Source organism: Leopardus geoffroyi, chromosome B3 (assembly GCF_018350155.1).
Source record: "Leopardus geoffroyi isolate Oge1 chromosome B3, O.geoffroyi_Oge1_pat1.0, whole genome shotgun sequence".
Lineage (NCBI taxonomy): Eukaryota > Metazoa > Chordata > Mammalia > Carnivora > Felidae > Leopardus > Leopardus geoffroyi.
Genome location: NC_059337.1, coordinates 9687149 through 9706044, shown reverse-complemented (window position 1 = coordinate 9706044; position 18896 = coordinate 9687149). Strand labels below are relative to the sequence as shown.

Here is an 18896-nt window from a genome sequence, read left to right as displayed (position 1 = left end):
CTTGGCAGTGGAGAGGAGTGAAGAGAGCAGAGCTGAGGAGTCGGCCAGATCTGGGTCTGCATTCCAGTGGGGCTGTGGTTGGCATGTGGGCTCAACTGTAGTATTAAACACCCTGTGCCTTGGTGTCCTTGAACGTGCAGTGGAGATGATGGCTTCTTCACTGGGTGTATGTTCCCATCTGTGGTTCTTGGCACATAGTAGCTGCTCAGAGCTGGTGTCTGTGATCCTGATCTCCTCGGGTGTACGACGGGCAGCGCGATGCCCTCCCTTCACCTCACAGTTATGGGATCAGGTGCAGTAACGCACACAGAGGCCTTGATTCAGAGTATGAGGTGCTTGGTAGTTTGTCACAATGGCTCGCTTTGGGGTGCCTGTCCTGCAGGGATTATTTTAGATTGCAACAGCGGTGTGTGTCTATGTGGGGGACGGTAATACTTGTGGCTGGAAGCAGTTGGAGGAGAGCCCCCCAAGGAAAGCTTCCTGCTGCCCCAGGCTGACGCGAGAAGGGCTGCTGTCCTTCCTGCTCCCTGCCTGCAGCCGGCCCTCAGCTCGTGGCCTGCGTCCTTCATGGGCCGCGCCTGGGGGGAGGAGCAGCATTCTTGGCTGCCCCACGTTCCCCTCCTGCAGCTCCAGAAGCCTCTTCCAGGTGTTGGTCCTGGGATGTTGTGTCCATCGGTCTGAACAGCCGCTGAGCAAGCCGCTGACAGAACTGCTTGGCCTGCCCGGTCTTCCCGGAGCATGTCTCATGAAGCCCGAACGCTCACAACTTTCAAAGACCATCGTCCAGGACCGCGCTCCTGACTTGCATCCCAGACACTCGCCACCACCCACCGTTGACCACATGCCATCCGGGTGCCCGGGTGAAGGGAAGGCTCTGGCGTCCAACTAACTCTAAACTCTTTTCTTTGGCAGGAAAAGGAAAAAGAGAAAGAGAAAATCAAGGAGAAGGAGAAAGATTTGAAGGAGAAGGACAAGGACAAGAAGACTGTCAACGGACACGCTTTCAGTTCCATCCCTGTTGTGGGTCCCGTCAGCTGTAGCCAGTGCGTGAAGCCTTTCACCAGCAAGGACGCCTACACTTGTGCAAGTAAGTGACACGCCCCTTCCTTTGAGGCACGGCTCTGGGCTTGCCCCAGGCTTCCCGCCCATCCACCCCGTATCCCTTCCTGGTGTGTGTGGACAAGTCAGCCTGTTGTGTCTGCCTTTAAACATCAGGAGGGTCATCGGTTCTCGATGTAGAGCATACAGCCTGTATGTTTTTGCAGAGAGCCCCAGTCTCTTCTACGCCATTCTGTTGTCCTGGAAGTCTGTGTCATCATCGAAACAACCTCGTGGCCTCCAACTCAAAAGCCACACAGCAGTCCTTTGTCAGGCCGTATGCGCTCATTTTTTGGCATGTGTGTCGGCCATTTGCCAACATCAAGTCGTGGTGACTCCCAAGGGAAGGTACTTTCGTGGGCAGAGATGTCCCGTATTGACCTGTCGCTGACCTGATCAGAAGCACCTTAAAGCCCCATCTGTTAACTGAGTGTGGTTCCTGGTTTTGATAAGATACTGTAAGGCAGAGGGTGGCTAACTTTTTTTGTCAAGGCCCACCAGCAAGTGTCTTAGGCTCCGTGGGCTGCACGGTCCCCACACAACTACTGAACTCTGCTATTGTGCAAAAGCAGCCATGGACAATACATAAACCAGTGAGCATGGCTGTGTTCCGATAAAACTCCATTTATAGACAGGGAAACCTGAATTTCATGTCATTTTTATATATTATAAAATATTGGTCTGTATCTCAACCATTTAAAAATGTAAAAACCGTTTGTAGTTTATGGGCCGTACAAAAGCAGGCTACCAGCTGTATCTAGCAGAGACCCGGCTCTAAGGCACCGTATCTCAAAACTGTTGTCGTTAGATGGATAGAAAATAATCATTGCAGCGCACACACCAAAGAAAATTTGTGAGGCCGCTTGTGGCCGGAACTGACCATTCTGGAGATCGAGCCACCCCCAGGCCCAGCCCAGTCACCCCGAAGGCAGAGATGATTAGCACCGTGTGGCACCTATAACGGGTTCAGACAAGATAGTGACTAACTTAGACGCCAAGAAACACTTCTCAGACTATGGTATTTATGACGTTTCTTGTTCTCAGTCATTTCTGTGGAATACCCCAGGGGATTTGTTACCAAAAATAATTAACTTACTGAAATTTGCAACGTTTAAAAGCTCACTTGAGCAGATTCGGAACTACTGCAGAATTGACTTCCGCTCACTTGCTTTCTTGAAGAGACAGAGGGGAGTTAAGCCAGCACACAGCCCACAGCTCGGCTTGTCTGCACCACAGCTGTCGTGGCTTTCTGAATGACTAGCTTTACCATCACGTCCTTGGAAGAGGACTTTTGTCGATATATCCCAAATGTTGTCTGCAGCCCTGTTGGTTGTACCGCCCTACTTTAAAAACAACACCACCTCCTGGGAGGAGCTCTTCTCGAAATCTTTATGCATCCTGTGGGCGGATCCCACACACGCTTAGGTCCTCCCCGACATGCGACTCACCAGGAAGTTGAGAGTTCCAGCGTTAGTGGTAAGCTTTATGTGACTTCTAGGAAACGAGGGGCCACCACTGTCCACTCCCCCCTGCATGTTACTGTGGGGCCCAGGTTCTGTTAGGGCACTTCCCTAGGCCGTCAGCCGAACGCATTCAGTTTTCTTGACACAGTCAGCTCCTTGGTACTGGGATAACTTGGTTACCTAGGGCAGCAGTCACCAAGCACTTTTTAGTATGTTCGTGCATCATTAAAATGTCTTTAGCCTACTCACGCAGGGTGTATATACGTGTGTGTGTGTGTGTGTGTATACACACACTAGTTTGTTTATTTTGAGAGAGAGAAAGTCCCAAGCAGGCTCCGTGCCGTGAGCACAGAGCTTGACACAGGGCTCAGTCTCATGAACTGTGAGATCATGACCTGAGCCGAAGTCAGGAGTCAGACACTTGACCGGCTGTGCCACCCAGGCGCCCCCAGGGTGTATATATTTAATGCAGGAATTACACACTTGTCCTATACCTTACTTCTAAAGAGCCCATTCCAGGAATAAGAGAAGTCAGATTTGCCATTGTCTTGTGTGCTGGTTAGCTATTCATCTTCTTAATAATACTCTTAGGTCAGTGGGTTCTTTGCAGGAATCTGTGTAAGTCCCTTTTTCATTTTATTTTAGTTGGAACCAAATATACTCTCTAAGCCCACTGCATTGAGCACCTCTGAATTTCTATTCACCACAGCGTGCTGAAAGTGAGCAGATGAGGACGGGAGCCTCTGTTACACATCCCCAGCTTCTTTCAAGTGCTCTTAACTTCCAGGGCCCTCTCGGACATCTAAGCACAACACAAAGGGCTGAGTGAGGCACCAGTACATCATCTGTTTATTAATTCTGTTTCTCTTTTAAGTCCATACAAATGAGAGCTGTAAAACCTCCCCTCCCCGTGTCCCAAAGAATCATTTTGTGTATCCCTCCTGCAAAGTGCCTGTTCTCCATTTGAGGGGCACTGGTCTCAGAGAAAAACAGAAAGACCTCGTATTTCTTGATTGACAGTATGAACTTGATATTCGAAGAACTTCATCAGTGGAGGAGACTGAACACCTGCTTTCTGCTATAAAACAGAAATGTTCAATGCAATATATTAATAAATAATAAATAAAAACACTAAACTAGTACATAACCGAGCCTGCAGAAAGGAAAATGCCTGAAGAAACTCCTAATCAGAGCAATGAAGAGCCTCCCCGTCAACCGAGGACAGGATGTGTAGTTCGAGGGCACAAGGTGGGAGCTGGAACTGAGACCCCCGAATGAAACCAGGAGCTTTAAAGGCTGCAACGTCCATACTGAAGGACCTAGAAAAACTCCACCCACTGGCCCTTCAGAAGCAGCAAGGAAACTTGCCTTCGCCCAGGGCTCTGGGTGAGAATTCTGCATTATATATGAATCTGGGGTCCAAATGCACACCATTCATACCTCGGACTAAGAAATTTTTCACAAGCGGTTTAATGAAATCCCAATATGAAAATGATAAAAAACACTAAGGAAGCTCAGCAGAAACAAATACAGAACTGAACCGTAGGGTCACCAGTAAAACAGGCTTCCCACGGGAAGGAAAATAGTCCTATAAAGCCGAAGCTGAGTTTAAGATAAAAAATACACGGTAACACACGAGGAAGTGAACCACCATGAGGAAGTTAGCAAGTGCGTACATGGGAAGATGTTGAGAATTATTAAAAAGTTAAAATGAATAGAATTTCTAATGTAGGAACAGAACAGCGCAGCTAAGGTGTAGATGTGAAAAATAACAATAAAATTTCAGGAGTGGAAATAGCCTTGGAAGGATCTTTGTGGAGATTTTTCAGCTATTTCAGTGTTCCACATCATCAGTAGATTGTTCTGAATTCTGTTTGTTTATAAAGGAGGAAAATGACTTCCACTCTGTAACCTGTTGCAGTGAAAGGAGAGCTGGGTGAATATTCTAGAAACCCTTACGACTTCAGACTGAATTTATTCTTTACATTTAACTGTCAGTAATTATGCACGTGAGTTCCTTAAGTGAAGTTCTTCAACAAAGACTGGTCACCTGAACTCTGCAAAACACAGCATTTGGTTTTATGATTCATTCAGAAGCCTCCTGTCAACAAATATTTATTGAGCAGCAGTGTGTGTCAGGCACCTTTTGTCTTTTCCATTGAGTATACTTGAGGTATAACACTGGAAATTGAAGGTGTGCAAACACGTGAATTTGATACATTTATATGTTGTAATGTGATTGCCACTGTTGCGATATTTAGCGCCTCTGTCACATTACGTAACGTCCCTCCTTTCTAGCGGTTGGCGAGGGCTTGTGAGAAGAGTTCTCAAAGTGTCATAACCCTTGGTACCTACTCACTGAAGCATGATTCGTAATGGGGGAGAAGGTAAAGACACTCGATATCCATCCGTAAAATGTCATAGATTCATCAGATGGAATTTGGAGCTGGTACTAAAAAGGGTCAGCCAGCTCTTTCTGTAAGGGAACTGGTGGCAAGTGTGTGAGGCCTCACAGGTCTTTCTTGTGGCCGCTCGGCTCTGGCCATGGTCAAGCCCTAAGTAGTGAACGTGGCCGTATTCCCGTGAGACTCTGCCCGCCAGGTGGATAGTTTGCCAGCCACTGGGGTAGCTCTGCAGACACAAACAGGCCTCCGAGACGCTTTGATAAGTTGAAAAGGCAAGAAGTAGAACGAGATGTATGATCTGAACTTACGGAAGACCAGCGAAACACTAATTGTTGGTGTAAATACACAAGAATATTTACCAGGATATACCCCAAGCTGTTTACAGTTTAAAGGAAGAGACTAGGAGAGGAGAGATTAAGGGAGGCTTCAGGTTTTATTTTATACTCTTATTTAAATTTTTTAATGACGTACTTCTGTTATTTTGCATGAGCAGAACCAAAATGCAAACCTTGGATCACTGATAATTGTAAAGGTTTTTCTGGTTGTCAGCTGGTCTCTGATGAAGGAGCAAAATATGTTGGTAGTATATTCCAGAGCTCAACAGACAAAGAGCAGAATGGTCACCAGAGAGCAGTCGCTTAACAAGACTGGAGAGGTGCCCTGTCCCCACGATACTGACAGCAGCAGCTTGAATAAGAACAACATAGTTGGTTCTGCAGACTCTCAGTGCTGAGGTGTGAGGTGAAATATCATCAGAAGGTTTAGGGACAGAACCTGTGTGGAAAGGAAAACCTTTGTTGAAGACCCAGAGAATTTTTTGCATTGTGCTCTAGGGAACGGTAAGAAGCATTGGTTTATGGCTGCAGTAGCGGGATGGCTCCGGCCGTGACTGGCTGCAGACACCTTTGTTCAGTGTAAATTTGGAACGGAAAGGTTGCCTGATGCATGTCCAGGACATGTTTTGTCTTCTGCTGTCCTTGGCTTTTGTGTCTGTGTTCTTTCTAGGTTACAGCAGTTGACTTTTATCCTCCTCGGCTACATTAATTCTTAGCCTACATGAGACTGTGATGACTCAGGCTTAAACATGTGGCTGGCGTAGGATCGATTTGTCAGATAGAAACATCTGCCGTAACGTAGGAGGGTGCACCTCTTTCGACCGCAGGCGCCCTAGACCCGTTTCTGTTTTCTTGATGCCTCTTCCTGTTAGACACGAATAGAACTTCTCTTTGCTGGACTCCCTCCGTGCGGAAGCAGAGCTAGGGTTTCCTGGACTGTTGAGCTGCTCACACTGTCGGGAGAGCATGTGCTACAATTTCTCCCCAAGAGGGGGACCTGGGACACGTCTTAGAAACGTCTGGGGCCCGAGGACCCCAGAGCAACCCATGAGGAAGAACTAAATGTAGGAGGAGACTCGTGGACTTGACTTCTCAGCCACAAGTCCATGTAGTAATTAGTTGAATAGACAGGGCAGTGGTTTTCAGGATGTTTTTTGTGGAACTGTTTTGGAAATTCTGCCGGTTTTTGAATATATACATGCATATATATCTTTTAGACTAATTTTAAACCTGCATTAAAAATCCATATGCTAGGGACGCCTGGGTGGCTCAGGCAGTTAAGCTTCAGACTTCGGCTCAGGTCACGATCTCACGGTTTGTGAGTTTGAGCCCCGTGTCGCGCTCTGCAGTAACAGTACAGAGCCTGCTTGGGATTTCTCTCTCTCTCCCTCCCTCTTCCTCCCTCCCTCCTCCCTCTCTCTCTGTCTGTCTCTCTCTCCCCCTCCCACCTTCTCCCCCTCTCTCAAAATAAATCAACTTAAAAAAAAAAAAAAAACCACATGCTCAAAAGTATAACCAGATTTTAACATCAACATACTAACTTTAGCTATCAGCGTATCTGTTTACGTTTTTCCTTCTGTCTTTAACTAACTGAAGAAGGTAACGTGATTGTGAAGGAAGCCATTTTTAAACTGCTAATATTTGAACCTGCTTACATATATGAATGAAGATATCCTCTACATTATGTACACAAAACTAAATACAGGAATAAACTAGATGCCCAAGTAGTCATGTGAGTTTTACATATCCTAGGCACCTCTGATTTCTGACTTGGGGATCCATTAAAACAGCTTCATTGTTCTCATTTATTGACTTCAGCGAGAGTGTTAAGATCATAACTCAGTCTATCCTAAATATTTTACATTTTTGATGGCACATAATATGACAGTATTTCACTTAAGGCTTTTTAAAGTAGAAAACCAGCAAAACACCAGATTGGCTACTAGTTTTATGCCAACAGTGTTTATAATGGGATGGGACTTTTCTGGATTGAACCTCTTTGGTTTAACTTGTAACCTTTAGCATTAAGTCACCCGAGGAGTCTGTTTCTTCTGGAAACAAATTATTTCGTGGAGCCCAGTATGTCATCGCTAGAATCTTCTCTATTTGGAGGGAGAAGGAGCATCAGAATGTCCTCAGCCAGTGGCTCTTTGATTTCTGGCAATTGCTTGATCTAACTGAAATGTCGTAAGTCATCTAGGCTCCACCTGCTCTGCAAAGACAAGGGGAAAGAATGATGTTTTTGAAGTTTAAATGGGAAGAATCAGACAGCAGAAAGGAGCAGTTTGATAGTTTCCCTCATGTGTGCCTAAGCTCCAAAAATACATGTTTAACTTGCATACCGGCCCTCCTCAGAAACTTCGGAGCTCTGCACTCGGCTCTGGGAGAGTGTGGAAGTGGGCTCAGCGTTTGGTGGTGGCATTAAGATTTGTGTATGACAGTGTGCAGCCTGCCACTTAATTAAAAAGGGGGGGGGTGCGGATCAAGGCTTGAAAGCGGAGGAGCGATATGTGGTCATTTTCCCAAGGGAGCAGAAGTAATCTGCTGATTCTTTCCAGCTTCCTGAAGAACAGAGCCTGCAGTGAATATTCATGTGTGTGAAGCACCATCTGTTATCTTAGCAGGAAGTGGAAAAGATGAGTAACTTGGGGACTCAGAATCCTCTCTCCCTTTTCTCCATCCCCTCTCGTGCTCAGGATCGTCCCAAGAACCTTAGGAAACGTAGCATCCCTCCAGTCCGTCACTTCCCTCCCAGTAGCTTTCCTCTTTGGTCTAATATAACCCTCCTTGCTGACCCCTGCAGCCTCACCCCCAGGCACCTGCTTTGTCAGTTTTGAGTCGTGGTTCAGAAAGATCAGCCATGTCACCCATCGTAATGAAGGAGGATGGTGGCCAATACTGATGGGCTCCAGTGTTCCAGATGTCATCAGTCCCTTTAACATATCCCTCTGCATGCGTATACTAAGTGATTCAACAGGACAGCACGTTTTCAACATTATCACCTGCTTTTGACTCTACTGAAATACACCCAAACCAGTCTGTAGTACATCCTAATTCTGGGTGAAAGCTTGAGTCCCTTTCCGTGGACTTGCGTGGAAGTGGTCCTGATCATAGACACCAGAAACAGCAAGGAGCAAAGGCTCCATAATAGTTCTTTGCAACCTGCTTGTGGCGGGAAAAGAAGCAAGGACTAAAGCCTCCTGCCAGGACTGCTTCCAAGTAATTCCGTCCAGCAGAAACCTGGCAGGTCTTTTTTTCTCAGCCAAAATTCACCTCTCCCTTTAACTTTAACAGGGAAAGGAAAGAGTGTGTTTCCAATTCTTACTTCTTCCACTCCGTAAAGCTTCCCTTGAATCATCAGCTGTTCTTTCCAGCTGCCACAAATACTTTGGTCTTTGGAATGTGTGGTGGAATCCTTCGGAGCAAGGAATTCATTATGTTTGGGTTTCGGATCGTGTTAGTGGTTCTGTTTTATTTGCTTTAAACAGACGTAAGATGATCTTGAGATGATTGTTGATTTATTTTCTGTTGTGTTAGCAGCTTCTGAGTACTTTTGTGGTAGGTTGTTTCTCTTGATTAAAAAAATAAACAAGTAGATCAGCTGGAATCAGAGTAGGAAACATGAGAGTTCAGAATGCATGTGATGGTCAGATTTTTGCTTTGGATTTTATCCAGGAAGGCAGCTCTCTAGATACTGTTTTCTGGCATGGAGAGTTCATTGCTTGTGTGACATAGTAAAAGAAATTTATTGTTTAGGGAAAAAGAAAGTAAAAAAAAAAAGAGCCTAAATCACGAAGTCAGTTCTTATTCAAGCAGAGCCCTGCATTCTGTTCCATTTTTGTTTACCAGTGTTCTTCTGAAAACTGCTGTTATGTGAGCCTCTCACCTGAGATGATTTGGCTCTTTGTTGTGGCTTTCCTCTTGTTCTGTGCATCAGCTCTGTGGTTATTACACCGGCAAGGAAGAACATTTTACATGCATTGTAGCTAATAAGCTGCCATCAGTCCAGACCACAGTGCTTCACACTCCCCAAAGATTTGAAACAAACAAGTTGCAGAAAGCACTTTGGAGCATATATTTCTACATTGGTTCATACCTAAATAGTTTTGTTGTTGTTGTTGCTGTTGTTTTCATTGTTGGTTGTTTTGTTTTAGTTTTCCTGGTTAGAGTTGAAATGATAGGAGGAAGTTGCACATTTCTGTCCTTAAAAGTGACCCTTCAGCCTGCTCCTTGAGAAGGATCCAAGAATTTTCCCCCAGATCTGTGTCTGTAAGGCAGGACTCTAGCATGTTCCCTGAGGATGATCAGTGGACTCAGGGTGGGAAGGTCCCTCACCTCAGGGCTCAGCTTAAGAAGGCCAATCCTTGGGGCACCTGGGTGGCGCAGTCGGTTAAGCGTCCGACTTCAGCCAGGTCACGATCTCGCGGTCCGTGAGTTCGAGCCCCGCGTCGGGCTCTGGGCTGATGGCTCAGAGCCTGGAGCCTGTTTCCGATTCTGTGTCTCCCTCTCTCTCTGCCCCTCCCCCGTTCATGCTCTGTCTCTCTCTGTCCCAAAAAAAAAAATAAATAAACGTTGAAAAAAAAAAAATTTTTAAAAAGAAGGCCAATCCTTTAGGGGTGCCTGGGTGGCTCAGTCGCCTAAGCGTCCAGCTTCAACTCGGGTTTCAGGCCCCGCATGGGGCTCTGTGCTGACAGCTCGGAGACTGGAGCCTGTTTCAGATTCTGTGTCTCCCCCTCTCTCTCTCCCCCTCCCCCACTCGTGTTTTGTCTCCCTCTGTCTCAAAAATAAAGAAACATTAAAAAAAAATTACAAAAAAAAAGTGAATCCTTCCTGCCATAGCATTCCTGTGCCCAGACCGTTCTGTGATTTCTGTTCCATTTGGCATGGTCATTGCTCTTATCCTTCTTTAAAGCTGATTTCCTCAAGCTGGTCTCTCTGACAGGTAGTTTTTGGTTTTTCTGCTGAAAGAGAAGCAACGTGTAGTATATAATAGTTCACCACAGACCTGTGGCGGTTGATGACAGAGGTTAAAAAAAATAGATATATCAACAGAGGATATTTTCCAGTTCTGTGGGTTTTCCTTCATATTCTTTTGTTTGATGCCTCTTGGTAGTGAAAAAAAAATTTTGTTGTTGTTGAAGGCTGGGCTGTTTGCATTTAAGTTCAGAGGAATCTAATTAGGAGTCGGCACTGTTCTCGTAAACCACCGTGCTGAGACCTTTTTTTTTTTTAATAACTTTGAAAAATGAAAGCATATTACTTACTGCTCTTAGGAAGTCTTTTTTTTTTTTTTTAATAAATAAATAAAAGGCCAAATAATTCTTTGATCTCCCTAACAACACGGTATGGTTTGTGGCAAAGAGCTTGACTCTATTAGATTTATCTTTGGCTCTTGTGTTCTTGGTAATTGTCTGTTTTCCGAAACAGAGAGTAAGGTTTTAACCTCATGACTCTGGCTGATGTCAGTGGGCCAGAGTTTCTAAATCACCCCCACACACCACTAAAATGGGCTGTGAACTGAGTCCAGAGCAACTTGGTAACAAGCTGAGTATTTTCCAAGTGGGAGCTTGAGTATGTTAGGCAGACGGCCCTGCATGAATTACTGATCACTGAGCCTCGCCACCCTATTTCAGGGCACAGTAAAATATCAGCCAGGGTATGAGTTTGGGGGCCTGTCTCAACTAAGAAAGTGGGGGAAAGATGTCTTTTAGATGTACATTCTATTACAGCTGCTCTTACGTTTCATCGGTTGGAATTGTCTTTTAAATCTCAAACACCGGCCTGAGAAGTTGAATATTACTGAAGTCTGTTGAAAAGTGATGGCACCACCCCCCAAACCTCCCCCCAAATCGTCTTTGTTTCGTTCTTTCGGGAGATGGACCTGATCAGGGAGAGAGGAACAGGCAGGGTGCAATTTGGAAACCAGGATGCTGATGGGTCACTTGTGGATCAGAATTAGTGGCCAGTCCTCAGGCACATCCCATCCCGTCTGTTGCCCAGAGATGCCAGAAACCTTATGGATTTTCATAAAACCAAAGAAGAAAATGTACTTTTGTAACTGGAATAGAAGATAGTAAAAGCTGATTGAAAATTGTTTTACTTTAGCACAACTATGATTGACTTTTTTTAAAGAATAAGGGAGTGTTTTCAAGGAAACTCCAGGAACTTTGAAGGATATTAAAATGTGTTAACACTAGGTTTGGGGGCTTTGGTTTTTTAGATACTAGTACAAAATAGTACATCAATGATGTAACAACACCTGTGGAATCACTGCTCAAATGAAAAATTAGTAACATTTTGTTATATTGCTTCAGATTCTCTCCCAGTTGTAAAGAAATAAACCAAGAAAGTTGACGGAGGCAACTTGCCCCCCCCCCCCCCCCGCGTTTTTCCCTGCCTCATCCGGTGCCTCTCCCTCCCTCCCCAAGGACGGGCACTATCATGAATTCAGTGTGTATATAGTCTGAATTTCATCAGACTATATTTTATCTTCTACGTCAACAACGCTTAAGTCTTTGTAGTTTGCATAAATGGTCCCACACACTATTCCTCATTCTGCAATTTGCTTTATTCTCCTCAACATTAGATCTGGGGGTGCCAGAACACTGAAGCAGCTTGAATCCAGATCGCCGACTTAGAGCTCTTGTATGGTGTTCCATTTTATGAATCTCTCAAATCTGTCCCACTACTAAGTCACTTGGGTCATTTCTTTGTTATAAGCAGGAGTACACGGGACATCATCACCAGGCTGTCCACCAGGAAGGGAATTGCTAACTCATAAAGCGGGCACGTTGTCAACTAGCTGCCAAATGACTCTTCCAAAGTGGAGATGCCAGTTTCCAGATACCGGGGCAGATGCTGAGCGTTCCCACATCACCGTTTCCCACCTAGATTTGGCAGGCTTTTATTTTATCCAGCCTGGTTGGATACGAAATGGTGTTTCTCTGTTGGCTTAGTTTGCGTTTCTCTGATTTCTGGAGAGGTTAGGCACCGTTTTGTGTGGTTGAGTTGCCTGTTCAGTCTGTACAGCTTTTCTTTCTGTGTCTTACTGTTTTGCTACGAGTCTTTTAATACTTTCAAGCTACTGTTATTGTGTATGGCGGTACATTTAATCGTGTTTCAAAACGCGTGGTTTTCCTCGTCTGTAACATGGGCTCGTTAGTTTTCATCGTCTGCGAACCCTTGCACGTTTTCTTTTGTCTGAGTGGAATGGAGTGAAGGAGAGGCTCTCTCTCCTACACAGGGCAGGGCCGGACGCATGGGATTAAAGAAGAGGTGTGCGAAACACTTAAGCTGAGCAGGGATTTGTGAAAGACGGAGGGAAGATGGCCAGGGGAGCTCTGAAGCCTTTGCATGAAGAGCCGGCGGCTCATCTCGGCCCTGGAGCTGGGTGGCCGCGCGCTCCCCAGCCTCTGCATGGCAGGCATCCCGAGTGAGGCCGGGGCGCGGGTGGGCGAATACATCTGTCTTGCTGGGAAAGGGCTGCGGGGCTTGGCCTCCACTGCTGTGTACGCTTCTTGCTGTGGGGCCGGCAACGTGGAGCCCACCTGCCACCCTCTTGAGACACCTGGTGCTCCTGTGGGCCAGCAGCTGGGAACGGGGGTGTAAAAATTGTAAAACACCAAGTGAGACTCCCCCAGGGAGCTTTCTGTCCAGTGGACGAGTGTCCGGAACAGCACTGTGACAGAGGCGAGCACGGAGTCCCCCCAGTGCAGACGTGGGGACTCTCTCCTTCCCTGGGGGAGTCGGAGAGGACGTCGTAGAGCTGAGTCCTTCCAGCCCAGTAGGGGAAGGGACACAAGTACAAAACACCGTTTTCTATTCAGGGCCCACAGGCATGGCCGAACCTGGTGAGGGGCTGGACGTTTAAGCAATGCGTGGCGGGTCCCGTCAAGTCAAGCAAGAAATACGATCCTAAAAGTGACAGGGAGCCATTGAAGAGTTTTCAGGAGGTGAGAGGCAAGGAATTTAAATACAAATCAATAAAGACGTATGGTCCAGCCTACCTGTTGCCTCTTTGGCCCTTCCTGGAAGACCGTTGGCTGGAGAGGCGTAAAGTCTTGAGCCAAGCTTCCCTGGGGTCTGGATCCTAGGAGTTGCATTGCATGATGGGAAGAAGGGCATAGCCACGTTGGCATCTCCGGAGTTACGTGGATTTCTCTTCGTGATTCTGCTTTTTCTCTCAGTAGTAAAACAGCAACTTCTTTATCAAAATGGGTCATTTTCGAGTCTCAGAGAACTGGACAAATTAACAAGGGCCAGTGGTTTCCGGTTCTTTAGTGAAACATCCTCAGACTGTTTTCTTTTACTGATTAGAATGAGTCATTCCCCAGGGGTCTTTCTGCAGTGACCTCTTTATGCCCAGAACGGGACATTGCTGAGAAATCCCGGCATTCCCGTTCAGGGGTCCATAACCTCTCTTCCACTGCTGACTGGGGCAGCTTCCCCTGCTTACATGGAGATGTCGCAGACCGTAGAAATGACAAGGAGCATGGCATCGAGGTCACTCCCTCGCAGTCTGCTCCCAGAGAAGGAACACAGCAGAGGCAAGAATACAGTGTTGACGGAGTTGAAACCTTCCAGGTTGTTCGTCTTGTTGACGCCTGTGTGAGCCTTCCCCAGGGGAGCCTCCCTTCCTGCTGCCATCGTCTCTTCTGGTCTGGTGACATCAGAAAGGTGGCCAGAGAATGTCCCATGGGGTAGAGTCGTAGAAGTTAGCTAGATGGGGGCCAGAGGCAGGCCTAGGAGTGAAAGGCCTAGAATACAGCCTCCTCCCCACTCCCCGACCATGACTGCAGACCAGTTCACACTCTGACCCATCCACCTCTGGACTTGCCCCCAGTAGCCTCTTGTGTGGTGGTCGCCTCTGTCCTCCAGTCAGGGCCCCTCCCTGACCGTGCTCTGAGGGGTGGTAATTAGTGGTAATTCAGGTAACGTAGAAGTTGAAATGTCACACTGCATGAACCTCGTGGGACAACTCAGTGGGATTTACTTTGGAAAGTTATTCCCTTCTTTAAGAGATGGAACATGAAGAATCTTGTGGAATAACAGACTGAAGGAACTTAGGAAATGTGGACCCTCCTTTCATTTGATAGCTGGGGAAACTGAGGCCCTGAGAACAGACTAATTAACTAATTAGCAGAGCCACGGCCTGAATCAAATGTGGTTTCATAGCTGTTTTTCCTGTGCCCCTTTTAGTGTTAGTAAGTTGCTATTTCACATTCTGTAAAATGTATCAGGGCACTTGGTGTTTGGATACAAGAGGCCTAGTTGGGTCTAAAGCAGACTTTAAATGGGTGCTGTGAGCCAGGCACTGTGGTAGAGAGACTTACAGGTTCCACAGCACACAAGGGTCCCTGTCCCAGAGGAGCCCCTGGGGAGGAGAAAACCACAAGCGCCTCACAGTGCGGCGTGGCTGCTGGTACCGTGGGAGAGACCCCCGAACCAAGTAGGCGGTGCGGGCGCGACCGTCGAGGAAGGGCCTGTGGGAAGAGGCCGCTGGGGCCCGGGGTTCTGGCATCTGCGTCCCTGGGTCCTGTCCTCCCCGGCGCCTCTCCACTCTGCCCAGATCCACACGTCTGCGCTGCGAGAGCGTCTTGGCCCCCGGTGAGCGAGCTGACACGAGCAGGACCTGTGCTTCCTGCGTCAGCGTGTGAAGCGTTGCCTGCTGAATGGTGTCTGGTTGCTCTTGTCAGGGAGATGCTCTCGTCACCGGGTGTCCCCGCAGACAGGTCTCTGGGCCTCCTGGCACAGTTCTGTTCTGTGACTTCATAGCAGCAGTAAGAGCTGTCAGTGACCCTGCTGAGGCACAGAGAACTGTGTTTTTACATCAGCGGCTTTGGAGCTAAGGGAATAAGAAAGAAGGGCTGAGGTTCCCGTCCTTGGCAGATGTGGACTCTGCCCCGTCTTTCCGGAAGTCATCGCCCGCTTGCTCCTGGGTCGGGCAGGGCTCCCCAGAGGTGCCCGGGGGGTTCTGATGACCTTTCTTCTGCGTCGCCTGACTCGGGCTGGGTTGTGCAAAGCTCAGGGTGGTTAAGATCCCAAGTGGAAGCGTGTAACCAGGTGAACTCTCGGATCCACGCTCTGCCTCTGACACAGCTGTGCAGATTGCCCAGCTCCGGGCGAGGGGCTCTGCTGGTGGGCGTCTTTGTGCCTTAGACTTTCCGTGGCGACGGCAGATCTTCTGCTTTTTGTTTGGTAGCCTCTCCGCTTCCTGCCTGAGGCTCCACGCTTCTAGTTTCCACTAATCACAAGTCGCGTCTGCTGTCATTTCTCTTCCTCCAAATGACATCACACGCCTGCTTTCTGTAAGGGAACCACAGGCTGTAGTTGCAGTCAGAGCCAGATTCTGACATGTGAGTGACTTCGCTTGGGAGTCCACAGGCTGCCACGGCAGCGTGAAGTCAGACCCTGGGATATGTTTGCCCGAAGTCACCTTGAGCTTTGCTTGTTTTTCAGGTTGCGGTGCTTTCGTCCACAAAGGCTGCAGAGAGAGTCTGGCCTCCTGTGCAAAGGTCAAGATGAAGGTAAGACGTTTCTGAGCGGACCAGTCCTCGGGGTTGGGAGAGGCCAGGTTGTGGTTTTTGTTTATTGTGATCATTTGATACCAAGACTGAGACCAAAATAACCAGACTGTAGTTTGTCTTTAAAGCGATGGAGTCTCTTAGTTAACGCACTCGGGAGCCTGTGGGTTTCAGAACTCCCACGTTAAATACACATTTCTCCATGATGCGAATGTGTCTGGTGGTGTTACGGTGGTTTTCTTCTTAACCGTGTGCCCGCCTGCCTGGACGGTCACACACCTGGCTTCCTCCTGGTGCCATTCAGGGGCCTTGACCTCCCGAGGAGCCAAGGCGGGAGGGGAGGGGGTTAGGGTTTGGCACAGCCTGCCTGGCAGCACTTGAGTCCGCAGGGCACAAAGGGGTTGGCTCTGGGGCACATGACACAAGAACAGGAAGTGCCAGGCATGTGGTAGCACCTGCTCTGGGAACGCGCACTGCACAACAATGGGCGCTGCTTGTCAGGTGGCCCTTCAGGAGAGTGGGTGTGGGGCACACCCCTAGGTACCCTCTGTGGTTTCCGGTGTTCCGGCCACCCATAAATAAATGTCCTTTTGTTCCTTGTCCGAAGAGTGCCCTCTAGCTGCCGTCTACACAGACGCTCAGGATGCTGCCTCGGTCACCAGACATTTATCTAAGTGCAGTGGCCTCATGCTTGAGTGCACGTTAGAGCCTGCTCAGGGACTTGTTAAAAGACCGCTCACTGTGGCCAGCTCCCAGAGCTGCCTCTTCTGGGGCAGGGCCTGGGAATTCGATTTCCCGCAAGTTCCCAGATGATGCGGCTACCGCTAGTCTGAACTAGTGTAAAAATGATAGGCTTCTGAACCCCAGATCTTATCAGGCCATGGACATAAATTTGTTTGGCTCTTGAAGTAATGTTTTGTTTTTGTTTTTTGGTTAATGCAGTTATTTAAAAAATCGCATTTCATATCAATTTGGATTTCTGATTTCTCCTTAAAGAATTGGAAGATCTCACAACCCTGGTTATTTCCTCTTACCCAGAATTACCGATTTTCACCTTGCTTGTTTTCCTTTTCTCCGTAGTATTTACCACCTTCTCAGGGTCTGTGCTTAACAGCTTGTATTATTTATTACATTGATTTTACATGGTCTGCACTCCCCAGCCCCCCACTAGAACGTAAGCCCCAGCCTTGCCGAGCAGTCTGAAGTCAGGAATGTTTGATCTGTTGATTGATCCTAAGCATCCAGAATGGTGTCTGTCTTCTGGGTTTCCTAAATGCTGGGAAGATGGACGGGAAGTGGTAACGCACTGGGGCCCCAGTGGCTGCCGTACCCTCCACAGGATGTGTGGATTGCCTCTCCTCCCACTTGTCTGTCGTTCGCTGCCTGCCCAGCCCCACAGGCATGGAGTTTGTGAACTCTGACAAGACAGCGCTGCTGGGAATGTACTAGGTTCTCATGATGGAAATGTAGCATCTCCCCTAGAAGAGAACACAGCCTGAAAGTGGGGGGGAGGGGGCATTTTTTAATTTGGAAACCACCTGCTTCCACTAATGATTTCTCTCGGTAATTGGTGTAGTCTGTAATTTCTCACTCAAAGTGTTTCTGTCAGATGCTACAACAAAAGCCTCAACTAAAATTAGTGCTTCACCTGAGAACTATTCGGTACCTTGTTAATGCTGGCCACTGGAGAAAGAGAAAAAGGCACAGAAGCTGGCTTAGGGAACCTGCATTCTAATGGGGAAGGTGGTGAGCGGGCTGTGGCCGTAAATGGGGGAGAATCTCCATGGAGGCCTGTGCAGGATTCTCAGGGGCTTCCAGCCACCGCCTTGGGAGAGGAGGAGAAAGAAGGTGATGCTGGCTTCACTGAGGAGGTAGTTCTCGCCTGGTCTTGAATAGAAGAATGTCCCATGGCGAAGACACAAGGGCATTCCGGGCAGGAGAGGCAGCCTTTGTGGGGCCATGGCACTTGGTGGGTTCAGAAGAGAGCCAGTGGGGTGACGGGCGGGATGCTGTGGCCCGTTGGCCGGGAGCCAGGCTGGCTCTCTCTCTGCCCTAGGCTTCTTAAAGTCTACAGAAAAGTTGTGGACACAGCCTTCATCTACTTATTTATTTCCTTTTCCTCTTCGTCCAGCAGCCCAAGGGGACCCTGCAGGCACATGACACGTCTTCGCTGCCCACGGTCATCATGAGAAGCAAGCGTAAGTAACTCCGCCCTCCTCTCTTCCAGCTTTTTGACTCTCTGGTTCAGGACTTAAACATACTTTTGTAGTAATTCATTTGTTACTCTTAATCAAGATTTGAGTATTTATTTCGTGTTAAGTTAGAGAAGGCTGCAGGTTCATTGATCAGAAGCTTAATGTTCTGCCATCTGGCTGTCTTAGAAGGCTCTAGAAGGGTGTGTGTACTTGCTTAAAAGTCAACCCTGTGTCCGTGTGTTTAAGCAGGTGACCCCGTGCATCTCGAAATTCCTCTTCCGAGGGTCGACGCTTGTTTTTAGGGCCTCACAGTTGCAGAAAGAAAATGAGATCTTGCTGATTGAACTTCTTAGTTCATAAACTGTGAAGTTAAGTAAATCATTCTCTTTTTTCCCAATGACTTCAGGTGGTACAGAAAACTGCGTAAATGACACTGTTCCATCCACATCATGCTGCCTTCACCAGTGTGTGCAAGGCTCCACTTTGGTTTTCCTTCACGTTCTCCCTTTTTCGCTCTCCACTCTCCCATGCCTTTCCCTCCTTAGCACCCACTGTAGTTATTTAACACATCTCTTTCCACTCAGCTCCGTTGTCACACACATGTCTGTCTCTGAAAGTGTCTCTTACTGTTTCACGTGTCGAGTTTATATTACATAGGACCTACGCTTATTCATCCTTTTTTTTTTCCCCATCTGTCACTTTGAGATCTGCGCGTGTTGTTAAGTGTCAGCTGTTGCAGACTGCAGGATGTGCTCTTTCACAGACCTGCTCCCACTTTCGTTATCAGTCCCCCCTCCCCGCCGAAATCACCACAAGTGACGCAGTTCTGAGTATCATCTTAATTGGCCCCTACAGACACCTGTGTGGGACTTACCCC

The 18896-nt window shown here is 47.6% G+C and overlaps 1 protein-coding gene across 3 annotated transcripts in view; it reads left to right on the top strand.

Annotated features, from left to right (window-relative positions):
• Window positions 1-18896, top strand: part of AKAP13 (A-kinase anchoring protein 13) — a 333979-nt gene that overhangs the window by 283926 nt on the left and 31157 nt on the right. For 2 of the 3 annotated variants that reach the window (XM_045448718.1, XM_045448719.1), the window contains exons 18-20: window positions 913-1087; window positions 15760-15827; window positions 17956-18022. In XM_045448718.1, the coding sequence (XP_045304674.1) occupies window positions 913-1087; window positions 15760-15827; window positions 17956-18022 (310 nt within the window). The remainder of the gene's footprint in view (window positions 1-912; window positions 1088-15759; window positions 15828-17955; window positions 18023-18896) is intronic. The other variant, XM_045448720.1, reaches the window with a different exon arrangement.